Source organism: Akebia trifoliata, chromosome 11 (genome assembly GCF_017979445.1).
Source record: "Akebia trifoliata isolate Shusen 1 chromosome 11, ASM1797944v1, whole genome shotgun sequence".
NCBI lineage: Eukaryota > Viridiplantae > Streptophyta > Magnoliopsida > Ranunculales > Lardizabalaceae > Akebia > Akebia trifoliata.
This window is the reverse complement of record NC_141385.1, coordinates 11,850,903-11,868,058: the sequence shown is the minus strand read 5'-3', so window position 1 is coordinate 11,868,058 and position 17,156 is coordinate 11,850,903. Positions and strand designations below refer to the sequence as shown.

Here is a 17,156-nt window from a genome sequence, read left to right as displayed (position 1 = left end):
AGAGTGGTGGGTCCAACCTAGTTGAGCCAGAATCCAACCAAATTGGCGGGACCCTTGAAGTCCCCAAATCAAAATCGACAGAATTAGGAAAATAACACAGATTTTCTAGGGGTCACTCATGTTTCCTAGAGATCAACATCTTCTAATCTAAGCCGTACATTTAATTTTCCTATTAAAATAGCCAACATTTATATGAAAATAAATTAAAAAATTGTGTAAAATGATAATTACTGTAGAATGCAAGCGCTGTCTCTGAATTCTGTCTGTTAAATCTCCACCCTTCCTTCCTTATCACCCCCTTCTCTATATCTCTTCTTCTTGCCTCTCTTTTTATCTCTCTCTCTCTGTCTCTCACTCTCTCAAGGATAAGAGATTGAACTCAAGCTTTAATGTTGTATCTTCTTCTGCCTCATCCAAATCTTTAAACCCTCTTAGATACCTTAAATTATAGTCATAATAACTATATGTTGGTTGGTTGCTATACAGAGAAGTCTACTACTACTACTACTACTACTACTACTATTGCTGCTTGTTTCAGAGCTTTAGTGGCGGATTTGAAGAACCAATTCTTTTAATCCTCCACTCTTTTAAAAGCATCCATCCTTCTGATTTCTGGTAATTTCTTCTGAAACATAGGTATTATCAAATCTTCTTTGAATGTAACCAAGTTTTCTGTAAACTTTTTCTTGATTTTGTTATTGTTTTTGAGTCCCTTTTGATTGATTCAATCAAATTTAGATAAGTGGGTATTGGATTTTAAGTCTCTAATTTCCCTCTTTGATGTAATATCCTTCATGGGTTCGTTTAAAAACCTTGTTTTTCCTCATAAATTAATTTAAGTGAAGGGTGAGGTAGTCAGGCAGAAGAGATTAATAAAACAAAAACTGTGTTATTGAAGTTATATTGCACTCTAACATGATATAATAAATAAAACAAATTAAATATTAATTGGTGTTTCTCCATTGCAGCTCTATTTTACAAGAATCCAATTCTAGCTAAGTAGATTAACTTCGATCGAAAATGGCGCCTAGGAGTACCCGAGGGAAGCCGAAAGGCGAAAAGAAGAAGAAGGAAGAGAAGGGTAAGGTTTAATTATATTTGATAACAGCTCTGTGATGAATAACTTTAAGTATTTGAAATTTTTTTTTTTTTGGGCTGATTTGGGAAAACTTGTTTATAATGTAAATTGTTTCTTTATTATAGATTATTTAAGTATATATAAAGAATTAGAGATTATTAGAATTAGAGATTCTAATTCTATTTATTTGTTTTGTAGTTCTCCCAGTTGTTATGGACATCACTGTGAACCTCCCAGATGAATCTTGCATTATTTTAAAGGTTAGTCTCTCCAAAAATGACCATAAATTGAATCTTAAATTTCTCTTTTTTTTTTTTTTTTCATTATCATGTTCCATGTGCATTTGTATTCCCTAAAAATATATACATCTTTCTTAAAATATCATAAAACCCTTATCACAAAAATATTGGGGTCGACTAAAAGTCGTATCTTCTATTAATTCAAGTATGTTCATATCTGTTCTCATTATTTAAATTACGATTTCTTTTATTCTTCCTCTTACTTTTCGTGAATCTTCTTTTTGGTACAAAAATCGGTGTTCGTTGTACCAAACTATCTCAATCAACTTTCTCTTAATTTACCTTCTATTGCGGTGACTACTCTTACGTTTTTTAAAATAAATTTATTTCTAATTTTTATTGTCTTCTTCTTTGAACTTATCTATCTCAATGTTCTTATCTCTACTACACTCAATTTATGAATATAAATTAATTATAATAAAATAATGTTTTTTTTTTTGGAATTTGTTTACGTGAAGTTACGATAATGCCACGTGCCCAAAGATTGAATGTTTATCTACATTAACATGGTGTTTTGTGCTCCTTAACGTGTGTTCGTTGCACTCCCTTGATATTATCCAATATTTCATTATTGTTTTGTAATATTAATTTATAATTTGCTAAATTCATTTGGATTTTGACCATTTTAAGTTAAGGTGTGTCATTTTCGCATTCATGAGGTTTACAAATTTGGCAGAATTTTGCCAAACGTAGGAGACAAGGCCACAATTATTTGCTTTGGAGCCTTTCTATATCTATAATTTAACATATTTGAGATTTTATTAAAAGTTGAGGGTAAAATTGGAATATGTGCAGGGAATATCAACGGACAGGATTATAGATGTTCGTCGGCTTTTGTCTGTCCACACGGACACTTGCAGCGTGACCAGCTTTTCATTATCTCACGAGGTAAGGCCATGCTTTAAAAATTATTTATTAATATATACTTATTTTTCTTATATTTAAATAATTGATTTTTTAATTATTTTTTTGTAAAATAAGATGGATTAGAAAATTTTCAGTTAAAACATCATATTTATGTTTAAATAATAAAAATTTAATTATTTTTTATCAAAAAGAGTGAAAAATTAATTCATTAACTCAGCCAAAATATTGGACTATCCATATCCATGGGAGTCGACTTTGAAGGAACCCTCTTTGCATCATGACTGCGTAATTTTTTAGATTTATTTCAAGTCCTTACTTTTTCATAAATATTTGGATCATCTCCCTGAAAACACCATGTGTCATGATGCAAGGAGGGTTTCTTCAAAATTTCAATTTTTTTTTTTAATCCATGGTAACAAAGTTCGAATTCTGATGGAATTTCAATTCGATTAAGATCGTGAAAATTTTATAAAATAATAAAATATTTTTGAAAATTATACAAATGATGTTTTTAGATTTCTTATCAAAATTCTTAATCTTCGAACATCTTGAAAACTCTGTCTCATTCTTGATATTTGTATGTATAAGAAAATAAAATTTTGAGATTGAAGGATAAAATTGTTATTATATCTATTAAGTAATTGATAAATTAAAAATTAATTTATTGATTTAATAGGCTAGTCCTTAATGATTATTTATTTATTTTTATTTTTGTGGAGAATTTTATGATTATGACCTAATCAGATCTTGAATGAGTATGTGTGAATGATAATTCACATTGAAAATCTCAATCGTTCCCTAATGATGTTGAAATGGCTTTTTTTAAAAGAGAGTTGCTATTGGCACCCCAATACAAGTTCTCTCTCTGGCTCTCTCTTTCTCTATTTTTATTTAAAGATTTTAATTTTTTTAAATTTAGGATTTTATAAGAGCCTAATTGTAATTGTAAAATAACTACTAAAATGGTTTGAATCAACATTGTAATGTTGAAATTATAATTTGAGCTAAATCTTGGTGATGTTTGTATTATGTGTTTTTAATCTTTAATTGGGGTGTGATAAATAATTTAAGAAATTAGAGTGTAATAAATAAAAGTTGGGAAAATCATGATTTTAGTATTTTTTAAAAGAAAAATTAAAAAAGAAATACAATGTTTTTTTTTAAAACTTTTTTATGCTGCATTGTAAAAAGAATTTATCCTATCTGATGTTAGGTTTTAGATCTAGACCGCCAATCTGTGGTGTCCATGATCTTAATCCAAGAGACCACCACTTTATATACTGTGTCGCGATGTACCGAATCATAGTTTCTTAAAGCTATTTTCATCGTCTTTTTACAGATACGGGGACCGCAATTGAAGGACACTGTCGACGTAGCTGCGTTGAAGCCCTGCGTCTTGACCCTAGTCAAAGGTGTACTTCATGAATTTAAATAAAAGCCCTTCAAATTCTCATAATTTCCAAAACACTCCACATTTCCAATCGAGAAATGTAAAACCGTCCCTATCGTTCTCTGACTCGATACTTTTGTAACAGAGGACTACGATGAAGATAGCGCAGCGGCGCACGTTAGAAGATTGCTGGACATTGTGGCTTGCACAATCTGCTTTGGTCCTTCGGGGGTTAAAGATGCAACATTGTCTGCGACCAAGGACTGTAAGTGCGAAGCAGGGAAGAACGCAGGGGGTGCGCAGGATAAGACTGCGAAGCAACCTAGCAAATCTCAAGCGAACAAAAAGCAATATTCTTCTACTTCTGCGTCGAAAGATGGTTCGATGGATGGTGAGGGAGAGATGAGCAGCGCGTGCCCTAAGTTAGGGAGCTTTTACGAGTTCTTCTCTCTGTCGAATCTCACGCCCCCTATTCAATGTGAGTGTTTCGTTTCGTTTCGTTTCTTTTGTTGTTTGTTATTGTGCCATGGTTTCAAAACTCGGTTTGACGTCTCGGATCAGACAATCCATTTAACTCGGTATATATTTCAATTAAAATAAATAATTTTTTTAAATAAAATAAGTAGATTAGAAAATGTCTAGTAATAAAATCATGTTTTAGTATTATAATAAATATTTAAATTCTAAATTATTTTTAATCTAAAAAAAAATATTCCTGTTGACTCGGTCGAGTTTTACTGACTCGGCGGAGATTTTCAAAATATCATCCGAGACATCTCGTTTATCTAGCGAGATGATGTGAATGTTGAGACAAAATGCATATTCATATTGTTGCTAAACGAGACCGAAATTTAAAACCATGTTATTGTGATAATGGGCCTTCTGATAACATGTGCTGGGGGTATTAACATGGCTTCAAATCTCGGTTTGATGTCGCATCTCATTCATGGACGAGATCGAATTGTCTCAGACGAGTCAATTCGTTTCAAATGAGATGAAGCATTTGACTTGGTTTACAATTATTTATTCATATATATATTTATGAATTTTTTTTATATAAAAGAAATAAGGTAGATTAGAAGATGTTTTGTCATAAATTCATATTTTATTTAGAATTTAGATACTACATTTTGAGATTCTAAAAAAATTAATTATTTTCATTAAAATATATAAAATACCAGTTGACTCGGCCTAGTTTCATTGATTTTGAAATTCACATATCTCGTGAGATGTGTGAATCCTGAGACACCGTGTAAATCCGGTTTGTTGGTGAAAGATAACAAGATGACTTGGGCGAGTCATCTCGGTCTCAAATGAGATTTAAAACCATGGGTGTTAGTGCTCGCGTTTGATCCATGATTTTGAAACTTGGTATTTCGTCTTGTTAACAGTAACGAGTTCATTCACCATAACTTTCTTAATTCATTTTATAACTATTAATTAATATATTTATCAGGATTGTGGGACAACTAATTGTTACAATGTCTTTTACAACACTGCCAACATGTTGACCATTTTTTCGATGTTTTTTACGACACTGCCCGATTCCATTGGATCTCGTAAAATGAATGGCATCCAGGCATTGTAAAAAATGTTGCAACAAATAGTTGTCCCCCGATCCTGACCCATATTTATATTCACATTCAAGTCATCTATTCTCAAATCGTTTAACTTGATTTGTAATTATTAATCAATATATAGGCATGGGTGGGTTTACAGTGGGGGCACTTTCCCCCACAAGAATTTCCTAAGTCTATGGATTAGTGAGCTATTGTGACAGATTTAAGCAGCAAATAAAAAATCTGCCACTATTGCCCCCACAACTATATTTTTTTTCACCCGACCCCACGAAAAATTTTCTACTCTTGGATGCCTCCACATGGGCAAAATCCTGGCTCCGCCCTTGTATGTAGGGAACAAAAGACAAATATTTGTCCCAACCTATTACTTTGAAAGTAAATTTTGGTGAGGAGGAATTGGAATTCCCTATCAGATTACATTTCCCCAAAATAGGCTGGGTGCTGCTCCTTCATCACAGGAGAGGCAGGGAACAAAAGAGGGAAGGTTTGGTAAGAGATATCTCACAAGAAGGAGATAGGTCAGGGGCTCCCTTTGAGTTGAGTAATGTTTAAAATCCTGTTATGGAATACAAGAGGTCTGGGGGATAAGAGAAAAAGGGTGCCAGTCAAAGCAATTATAAGGATAAACAACCTGGATTTTGTGGTGTTGCAAGAGTCAAAGCTAAGGATGTGTAATGAGATGATCATAAAGGAACTTTGGGGTATGATATTGGTTGGTATTGTCTACTGTCAATAGGAGCCTCATGCGGCATCATAATAATGTGGCAGGAAAATAAACTGAGTGTGGAGGATAACTTGGTAGGGGTATTAAAGGTGTCAATCTTGTGTATAAACGTGGAGAGGGATTTTAATTGGGTTTTTACAGGTGTGTATAGACGTGTCTGGGTGTTGGGGTAGTCCGTGGTGTTTAGGTGGGGATTTTAATCTTGTAAAATTTGCTTATGAAAAATAGGGAGGTTCTCGGGTATCGAAGTGTATGAGGGATTTCAGATTGTTTGTGAATTGGCTCTTTTTGGAAAATTTGCCTCTTGAAGGGAGATCGTTCACGTGGTTGAATAACCAAGGGGCCCTCAGAATGTTGTGACTTGATAGATCTCTGGTGTCGGGTGATTGGGCGGACCATTTTGGTAACCTATCTCAGTTTGGGGGTACCTAATCCAACTTCAGATCACACCCCAATCATGCTGGAAGCAGGTTTGAGAAGGAACATTTTAGATTCAAGAATATGTGGCTCCTCCAAGAAGATTTCTATCAAAGGCTGGATGTTTGGTGGGAAGAGTTTGTGTTTGTAGGTAATCCAGGAGCTGTTTAAAAAAAAAAACTTCAAGCTTTGAAAGAAAAAAATCAAAGTGTGGAATTTGGGAGATTTGAGGAAAAGAAAAAGGCGATCCTAGTGGAGATTGATGCTCTTGATAAGATAGAAGAAATTCCAAACCTTAACTTGGAGGAAAAAGTGAAGATAACGAATTGAAAAACAGAGTTTCAAAAGGTGGCTTTGAGATGGAAGAAGTGTGTTGGAAACTGTTTGAAGATTAGGGTTAAGGAGAAAATGAGGAAACTAGAGAAGAAAAATGAGTAGGTCACTCCCAATAGGGTTTGGCCTCTCTTTTATATTAAAAACATGTGGTTGGTCATGTGGGTTTAAGTATTGGGCCCATACGACATTAAATAAGAATTTTAACACTCCCCCTCAAGTTGGAGCATACAAATCTGATATGCCCAGTTTGGTACAAAAAGTAAGAAAGGAACTCCCAGACAATGGTTTTGTAAGAACATCTCCCAATTGATTTTCTAACTTGATAGTCATCACCATATTACGAATAAAGTGACAATTAACCTTAATGTGTTTGATTCTCTCGTGGAATACTGGATTATTAGTTATATAACTAACAGTCTGGTTATCACAATACATAGGCATAAGAATATGAACTTCAATCCCCATCTCCTTTAGAAGACTCTGAACCCAAAACATCTCATATGCATTATTTATTATCGCTCTGTGTTCTGCTTCAACACCATAACGAGCTACAACTTGCTGTTTTTTATTGCGCTAAGTCACCAAATTACCTCCCACGAAGGTACAATACTCAGAAGTTGATCTACGATCAATCCGGTTCCCTGCCTAATCAACATCTAAGAAGCCAGTTATGGATATAAAAGGTGAAGATCTGTATAATAATCCTTTGCCGAGTGACCCCTTTAGATACCTCAATATCCTAAACACAACATCCTAATAAGTCTGTCGCAAAGCATGTATAAATTCACTAACTACTTCCACAACAAAGATAATATTTGGGCGAGTGATAGTCAGGTACTGTATCAAGATAAATCTCCCTCTATTTAGCATCAAGCTTAGTAGTGGGCTCCATAAAAGTATCAGCTGGTTTAGAACCCAAAGTACTTGTCTCAAATAACAAATCTATAACATACTTCCTCTGAGACAAACTAATACCTTTTTTGGAGCGAGTTATTGGAATACCCAAGAAGTAGTGAAGAAGACCCAAGTCTTTAGTGTGAAAATGTTTGCCTAGATGAGTCTTCAAATCTGATATACCACTAGGTTCACTTCTAGTGATGATGATATCATCCACATAAACTATCAATACAATAATTCCACCAGTAGAGTGCCTCACAAACACTGAATGATCAGAAGTAGGTCCAACAAATCCATAGGGAAGAACAACTGAGTTAAATTTATTAAACCAAGCTCTAGGCGACCATTTCAACCCATATATTGTCTTCCATAAGCGACACACTAGTCCAGTCATACTAAGGGCAACATATCTAGGTGGTTGCTCCATATATTCCTCCTCCTGCAAGTCTCCATGTAGAAATGCATTTTTAATATCCAACTGATACAAGGGCCAAGCATAACACACTACAAAAGAAATAAGAATTCTAACAGAGTTTAGGTGAGTTACTAGAGAAAAAGTCTTACTATAATCAACCCCATAAGTCTGTGTGTAATCCTTGTTTACAAGGCGAGTCTTCAACCTCTCAACAGATCCATCATGAAGATACTTGACTGTATACACCTATCTACACCCCACAGCCTACTTCCCAAATGGAAGCGGATATAAATCCCAAGTATGATTATGATGAAGGGCGGCAATCTCCTCATCCATATTATTTTCCACCCAGAGGAGGATAATGCCTACATATAGGAAGCAGGAACAAAAATCGCAAACAAGGAAAATGCAAACTGACGAAATGAAGGTGACATCCGATGAAAAGACACAAAACCAGCAATTGGGTGCTTAGTGCAAGTTCTAGTACCTTTTCTTAAAGCAATAGGAAGATGACTATCAGTAGAAATAGATGTTGGTGGATGTGGAGGAACCTCAAGTGAGGTTAATGATGGATCTGGGGCTGGCAGAGAAGATGAAGGTGTTCGGAACGAGTGCATTGATATATTTGAAGAGGCACAGTTGAAGGGCCACCTGCAGGAATAAATGGAAGCACAGGAGATGAGTAAACTGCAGGAGACAACTCCCTCTAATGAGAAGACATAAGATCCAAGTCAAATGTGGCACCAACAGAAGAAAAATAAGGTGTAAACTCAAAGAATGTCATATCAACACTTACATAGTAGCGTTGAGTGACAGGACAATAACACCTATACCCTTTTTGTGTAAGATAATAACTCAGAAAGACACATTTGATGGATCTTGGAAAAAATTTATCCAAACCAGGCTCAAATGAGTGAACAAAACAAACATAATCAAAGACTCTAGGAGTAACAACAAAGGATGGACTTGAGGATAAGCCAGAGAAAAAGGTGATTGAACATTTAAAATTGATGATAGCATACGATTAATAAGATGATAAGCCGTGAGGATAACATCACTCCAATAAGGCTTAGGTACATGCATCTGAAATATAATGGTGCGAGTAACATCAAGTAAATGACGATGTTTTCACTCAACAACACCATTCTATTGAGAAGTATTAACACAATTGGTTTGATGAATAATGTCATTATCTGAACAAAAAGACTGAATAGAAGATTGCATCTATTCTAAGGCATTATCATAACGGATAGTTTTTACAAGTTTGCCAAATTGGACTGAAATTTCTTTATAAAAAGTAAGCAAAACACGAGGTAATTTAGTGCGATCTTTCAATAAGAAGAGTCATATCATATGAGAATAATCATTCACAAACACTACAAAGTAATGAAAATCAAATAAACTTTTTATTCTTGACAGATCCCAAATATCCCTATGAATTATTTCAAAAAGACTAACCACTCTCAGTACGACTAGGAAAAGAACTACGGTGGTATTTTCTCCATTGATAAGCCTCACATTCTAAAATTGACACTGAACTCGACTTAAAGTTAACACGACGTAAATTAGACAAATACACATGATCCAATAGATAATGCCACTGAAGGGGTGAAACTAAAGTACTCAAGGCAGAAGCAGGTGCATCACTCATTAAATAGTATAATCGATCTATCTCATGCTCCAAATCAATCATCTTCCTCGTCTTGAGATCTTGAAAGTCACAATAAGAAGGGAAGAAGGTTACAGAGCATTGTAATGATTTTGTAAGTTGATTAACAGAAAGTAGATTAAAAAGAAAACCAGGGACCAAAAGAATAGAAGATAGGAGAAGAGATGAGTTTGGAAAAACATCACCTTTCCCAACTATGTTACGAGTGGACCCATCGGCTAGTACAATGTGAGAATTAAGATTATGAAAATTAGAAAAAAGACAAGATATATTAGACATGTGGGCACTAGCTTCTGAATTGATGATCCAAGATGAGGGAGACTTAACATCTATAACTGTGGGATTACTTGAAGTAGCTGTGGGTGGAGTAAGTTCGGTAGTCAAGGGTATGAACATGGAGCTAACGTGGCTTGATATGAGGGTATGAACATGCGCAAAGGACATGACTTTTTTGGTAAGTTCATTCCGTGACTCTATGTTGACATAAGTTTTATCTTCCTTCCTAGTGGGCCCCATTTGTGGTCACAAAGTCCCCCTCTAAAGTGTCTTTCTTTATTTGGCTTGTTGCTTCTAATAAAATCATTTCCTTTGATAATCTAATGATCAGGGGCTTTGTTGAGCCAAAGTTTTTGCTTTTTATGTAAAAGAAATGGTGAATCGGTTTCGCACATTTTGATTCATTGTCTACTTGCTCGTAAATTCTGGGTGTATTTCTTGTGTTTTTTCAAGTGCTTGTGTGTCTTCCCATATTCATGTTAGAACAATAGTCCCGCAAACAGGTCCCACCCAGCAAACGGAGGCTGAAAAGACGTAGTGCGCCAGTAGCAAACTACGGAACAGACGTAGGCCCTGATGGAACTACACTAGAAAGGAGTAGGTTGAAAAGCCGTAGTGCGCTAGTAGCCTGTGGGAGCCCAGTCCGTACAATATATAAGGAGAAGGCAACCCTCACCTTATGTCCATGGTTTTGAGGTTGAGTTAGGCCCATGAACCTTCATATGGTATCAGAGCGGATGCCTCTCAAGGATGGGTTGGGTTAGTATTTCTAGCCTTGCGTGGAGTGGGAAAGCTGAGTGTCTCCAGCCTTGACGTTGAGGGGGAGTGTTGGCATAGTCCCACATCACCTGAGTATCATAACCTTCGGTTATATATAGGATTTAAAATGGGTCGGATTCGGACTGGATATGAGTATGTCCATATCCATATTCGAATTTGATATCCAGATCCGAATCCGACTCAAATCCTACTAGCTAAAATCATATCCGAACCATTTTACTTTCATTGAATCCATACTCGGATCCGATCTGACCGAATTAATTAATTCGGGTCAATCGGGTAGGATAATGTCAAACCGTTTAAGGTTATTTCAAATAAAATTCCTAAAATATGGTCAAATAGTGACTTGAACTTAAGACTTCTCCATTTTGGAGAGAGACCTAGACTACTACACCTAACCATTGTTGGTTGATGAAATATAACTTGAAAAATATAAAAACACAACTTGCAAAGTAATATATCATTCGGATCTTGGTGGATATAGGGATGGATCCGTATCCGACCCGAATCCGACTCAGATCAAGAGAAATCAACCCATATTTGAACCATATTTTAATTCGGATATACTTAAATGAACCAAACCTGCTAAATATGGATTCGGATCACTCGGATTTCAGATAAAATCCATCCCATTTTAAGCCTTAGCTGTATACAAACCCGGGGCAATCCTCACCTTACAACTGATTTTGTGAGCATGGGCTTCTACATGGTATCAAAACTGGGCCCGTCTGTTTCTGGATGTGTGGAAGCATTTCCTTGACTCAGCATGTGGTGCCCCACTTGAGGGATGGAGTTCGAACAATACTCCCACATTGCCTGTGGGAGTCCAATCCATACGGTATATAAGGAGAAGGTAACTCTCACCTTATGACTATGGTTTTGAGGTTGAGTTAGGCCCATGGACCATAACATGGTATCAAAGCGGTTGTACCTCAGGGATGGGTCGGGTTAGTATCTCTAGCCCTGCCCAGAGGGGGAGAGCCGAGTGTCTGCAGCCTTAATGCTGAGGGGGAGTGTTGGCATAGTCCCACATCGCCTGGGTACCATAACCTCGGGTTATATATAAACCTAGGGCAATCCTCTCCTTACAAGCTAGTTTTGTGACGATGAGTTAGGCCCATGGGCTTCTACAATTCGGTCATGTCACTTTTACAAGTACGGAATCACGATGTGTTCTCGGGTAGGAAAAGGTACCTTTGGTCCCTTATCCCTTCTGCTGCATGTTGGGTATTGTGAAAGAAATCGAAGAGTTTTCAATGGGCATGTTTTAGAGATTCAAGATCTCATCTTGGAGTTGTTAGTTTTCTTGTATTTTTGGAGCAAATTGGATTCGGATTTCAAAGTAGTGTTCTTCGATTAATTAGTTTTTAGATGGGATTCTTTGTGCTCAAATTAATATTGTAGTTGCTGGTTATCTCAACTGGTCGTTTATTTTAATATAATTGATCTACATATAAAAAAAATTATATATTTTTATTATAAAATAAGGTAGATTAGAAGTTGCTTAGTCACATGATTAGATTTTGTTGAAGTTGCCAACTAGCTTAGTTTGTAAAGTCTTTGGGTGATGATACCAAAGACCTGCGTTCAAATCCCGCTAGCATTGAGTTACTGAATTCATTAAAAACAGGCTTATCGATTAAAAAAAGATTATATTTTGTTAAGATAATAAATATTAATTAATTAATTATTTATTTTAATAAAATGAATCCAGTTGACTCAGCTGCTATTTTGAATGTATGAGTCGTATTGGATCACGGACAAGTCAATGCACTGAGTGACCCAGGTCAACCCGACTTCCTGGTTGCTTGTTGGCGCACGTTAGCAGAAACACTATGAGAATTGCACATCCTTGACTGAACCCACACTTCTAAATTATTACTGGGACCTCGGACAATACGTTCATATTAATTCCTTAATTAATTTGCCATGCATGACTGGGAATGGGCATGAGCAGCTGCAACATTACTGCCTATGTGACACTATGAAGTGCCACTTCAAAGATCTCATAATGACTGTCTTAAATGTTGCAGTTATAAGGAGGGCTACGCGACAGCGGGTTGACGATGTTTTGCCTGATGATCATCTGTTTTCGTTCGAGGTAAGACTTTCAATCTGAACATTTCTATCTTCTCAATATCAATGTGGAGATTTTGATTGCTATATGTCTGTTTCCTTGACAATTTAAAGTCTTGATAAGCTCATCTGTTCATTAACAGGTGAAGCTTTGCAATGGGAAGCTCATTCTTGTTGAAGCATGTAAAAAAGGATTCTACAGTGTTGGCAAGCAGCGGCTTTTGAGCCACAACCTTGTTGACTTGTTGCGACAGCTAAATAGACCCTTTGATAATGTTAGTCTTGCTAACTCCTTGCATTCAAATACTCTTTGATTTATGCATAGCCGTGTATTTCATTTTTCTTTTATGCATAGATTGGTATAGGAAATAATTATTAGTATATTGGGTTTTGTTTTTCTTTTGGTTGTAAGCTGTTCAAGTAGTTTTAGGGTGTCTTCTTCGAAGATTTATTATTTGGATGGGACTCAGTTTGTAAGCAAGAGGGCTACTTCTTGTACCTTTCATTGTGATGCTCATCTTGAGCTTCTCTTTATTGTAGTTATAGATTAAAAAAAATAATAATAATTGAACATGAAGCACTAGGCTTATTCTGGCTTCAAGCTGTGTGTTATCAACCAAATGACTGTCAGAGATGCCCCATGAAATACACGGCCTTATGTTTACAGCAATAATGCCTAATCCCAAAGATTTGGTGTTTTGGTCATTAAGACAAACGATATGCATCAATTGCTCCAATTTTTTGGCTTTAGACATCTAATGGGCTTGGAAAAACGTTGATTTGACACAAATTGTTGCTCTAATTAACTAACTTATCAACAAGGATTGGAAGTCACAAAAGAAATTTATGTCTTGGGATCTCAAATTCACAAGAAGCTTTAATGATTGGGAGGTTGAGTTTGTCACTAGCCTTATTTGTTGGATTTCTCTTGTTCCCATCTTTGTAGCGGAGGAGGATCTTTGGATCTACGTTAGTGGATGGGATGGGAGTCTTTTGGTTAAATCCTTTTTTTTCCGGTATGGGTGGTCAAATCCTTTTATCATTCTCTAGTTCTCCTCTTGCATTAGGATTTTCGTACTATTGCTATCCGGCACCCAACGGTCCCATCTAAAGTATTTTTTATCATTTGGTTGTTGAGCCTAGAAAGAGAACTTAACCATGGATTACATCATTGCTTGGGTATAGTTTTTCTTTTTGATGGGTAAGCTGGACTTGAACCCACGACCTCAAAATTGCTCTGCAATTTTTTGATCGGTATAGTTTTGTTTCCTTTGTAAAGCAATCTATTAACTACTTGCTTGTCCATTGTGAATACGCTCATTTTGTTTTATCTCATTTCATTTTTGTCTATGTCGGTGATTTTTGAAACTAATATTGTCTTTTTTAATGATTGGTAGACCATGACCCTAAACTCAAGAGAAATGATAGTTTGATTGTTTTTGCTCCGTGTTGCTGAATCTAGGAAGAAAGGAATAACCAGGCTTTTGAAGGGTCAGACCACTGTCTTTAGGAGATCAAAGCATCCATCTCGGGATTCTTGTTTTTTGTGGTCTAAAATTTTTAAGGAGTTTTAAGCGTGCTTCTTTGAAAACTTTTTATTTTGATGAGAGGCTGTTTGTAAGGAGAGTGAGTGAGAGAGGTGGTGGTGTTTTCTCTTTTTTTTGTTTCCTGTTCTAGGTGGTTTGCTTGACCTTCCTTTATTCTCTTTCCTTCAGTTCTAATAATATCTTTAGACCTATCAAAACCAAAAAAAAAAAAATGTCGTAATGGTGTTCAGAGTCATTGCTTACAAGAATAAAGACGTCAAACCTTTTTTGTTTGAATAGATAAGTGGAATGAAGGATGTCAATGGTTGACGTTGGCATTTCTCTACATTTCTTTGGTTATGCTTGTGAAGCCTATTTTAAGCAAAATACTGATTTTGAGTTCATTAACGTGGTTCCATCATTTAGATCTTGAGATGCTTTTCTGTGAACATCTTTCCTTTTATGTGCTTTGTGCTTCTTTGTTTTCATTGATTGAAAAGCTGGTTGAGGTTCCACAATTTTTTTCTTAAAATATATTTCAGGCATATGATGATCTCATGAAGGCATTTTCCGAACGGAACAAGGTAAACAACCCATCCATCCAAAAGGTTATCAAGATCCAAATACTTATTTTAATGAAATAGTTTAGTTATATTTCTACTGCCCCCACCCAATCTTGTTTCGATTAACTAACCACGTTTTTTTTTTTGAAGTTTGGGAATCTCCCTTATGGGTTCCGTGCCAACACATGGCTAGTTCATCCTATTGCAGCACAATTGCCATCAGTTTTCCCTCCCCTTCCAGTGGAGGATGAAACTTGGGGAGGAAATGGAGGTGGTTCAGGAAGAGATGGCAAAGCTGATTTGATACCTTGGGCTAATGAGCTTTCATTTCTGGCATCTATGCCTTGCAAAACAGCAGAGGAAAGGCAAATCCGGGATCGAAAAGCCTTCCTCCTTCACAGCCTATTTGTAGATGTTGCAATCTTCAGAGCCATTTCGGCCATAAGGCACGTAATGGGAAAGCCAGATTCAACCCCTTCAGTTGAAAAGGGGGAAGTGCTATACAGAGAAAATGTAGGGGATTTGAGCATTACTATTATGAAGGATGCTTCTTATGCAAGCTGTAAAGTAGATACTAAAATCGATGGAAATCAAACGACAGGAGTGCACCCCATACGTCTAGTAGAAAGAAACCTATTGAAAGGGATCACTGCCGATGAAAATACAGCTGCTCATGTAAGATATTTTCTCAACAAATGTTGCTGATTTAGCTATAAAAATGTCTCATATGGAATTAAAATACAATTAATTATTATTATTATTGTTTTTCTTTTGTACTGTAATTGCAGGACACTGCCACTTTAGGTGTTATCAATGTAAGACACTGTGGTTACATTGCTGTCGTGAAAGTTTTAAAAAAAGAGAGCAGCGAAGTGGGGCTGCCATATCAAAGCAAACTTGAAATCTTAGATCAACCTGATGGGGGTGCCAATGCCCTCAATATTAACAGGTTCGTATCAATATCTTCAACATTTCAAAGAAAATTTTCATAGTGACCTTGTGCATGAGTTGTATATATAGTATTATTATTGTCGGGGTCTAATTTTTCAATGTGTTAACTGTAATGTGTTGCACATTTTATTCTTTGCACAGCCATTGTGCTTTATATTGGACAATGAGTATTAGTTTTGGGGTTCCGTGTATATGCTTCATCCTGCTGTTCTAATGTTGTTCTATGGATTTAAACTCATTCATAATTCACACTACACATTGTTGGTTGCAGTTTGAGGTTGCTTCTTCACAAAAGACCAGCTTCAGAACACAATAAAACACTCCCCAATTCACAAAATTTGGAAAGTGAAGAGCTCAACGCAACCCGTGCTTTTGTTGAGAGACTGTTGGAAGAGAGTCTAGTGAAGCTTCAAGAAGAGGAACCTGTCGATGGCATCTTTGTGAGATGGGAACTTGGTGCTTGTTGGATACAACACTTACAAGACCAAAACAATGCAGAAAAAGAAAAGAAACCATCTACTGAGAAGGCTAAGAATGAGACCAAGGTTAAGGGACTCGGGAAGCCTCTTAAGTTCCTTAAGAACTCGAAGAATAAATCAGATGGGAACAATCCAATAATTCTATCTGAGTATGGAAAGTCTCTTACAGAGGATGTTGTTGGGGAAACTGAAAATGCTAAATCAAACTCTTCCGAATCTCAAGGAGAAACAAAAGCTAATGATAATGAGCTTGCACTAAAGAGGATGTTGTCAGATGCAGCTTTCGCACGATTAAAAGAATCCGAAACAGGACTTCATCGCAAGGTATTTTATCCTAGATTTATTGTCACCTTGTTTACATAAAGAAGCCTATAATGACGTCCAACATGTTGTCAACAGTCTCTGCAGGAACTAATTGAGATGTCTCAGAAATATTACAATGAGGTTGCTCTTCAGAAGCTGGTAAGTACTTAATCTGGTCTGTTTTTTTAGAACTGCTAGTAGCACACCACTACATATGTAAACACCAGCTTAATTTCAAAAGGATTGGTGTATTGTAAGTAAAAGTTGGTGTGGTCTCTCTCTCTCTCTATCTTTTCTTTTTTAATTTTTTCTATATTGCATCTGTATAACAGCTTTGATTTTTATTGGTACTGCTGCTTCATGCATTACAGGTTGCAGATTTTGGCTCCTTAGAACTTTCACCTGTTGATGGTCGGACTTTGACTGATTTCATGCATACTAGAGGTCTGAGGATGCGCTCTCTGGGGCGTGTTGTAAGTACCATATCCTGACTCTTGGATATCTTTCCCTCTTAATGTATGTACATGTCA

General features: G+C 36.1%; 1 protein-coding gene across 1 annotated transcript in view; it reads left to right on the top strand.

Annotated features, from left to right (window-relative positions):
• Positions 1 to 247: 247 nt before the first annotated feature.
• LOC147390943 (Tetratricopeptide repeat (TPR)-like superfamily protein) overlaps positions 248 to 17,156 on the top strand; it is a 28,121-nt gene continuing 11,212 nt past the window's right edge. The window contains 14 exon segments of the mRNA XM_086458212.1: positions 248 to 615; positions 969 to 1,081; positions 1,277 to 1,338; positions 2,173 to 2,265; positions 3,584 to 3,656; positions 3,780 to 4,112; positions 12,762 to 12,829; positions 12,948 to 13,079; positions 14,873 to 14,914; positions 15,044 to 15,568; positions 15,682 to 15,842; positions 16,116 to 16,647; positions 16,723 to 16,785; positions 16,998 to 17,099. Coding sequence (XP_086314338.1) covers positions 1,021 to 1,081; positions 1,277 to 1,338; positions 2,173 to 2,265; positions 3,584 to 3,656; positions 3,780 to 4,112; positions 12,762 to 12,829; positions 12,948 to 13,079; positions 14,873 to 14,914; positions 15,044 to 15,568; positions 15,682 to 15,842; positions 16,116 to 16,647; positions 16,723 to 16,785; positions 16,998 to 17,099 — 2,247 coding nt within the window. The 5' untranslated portion in view covers positions 248 to 615; positions 969 to 1,020.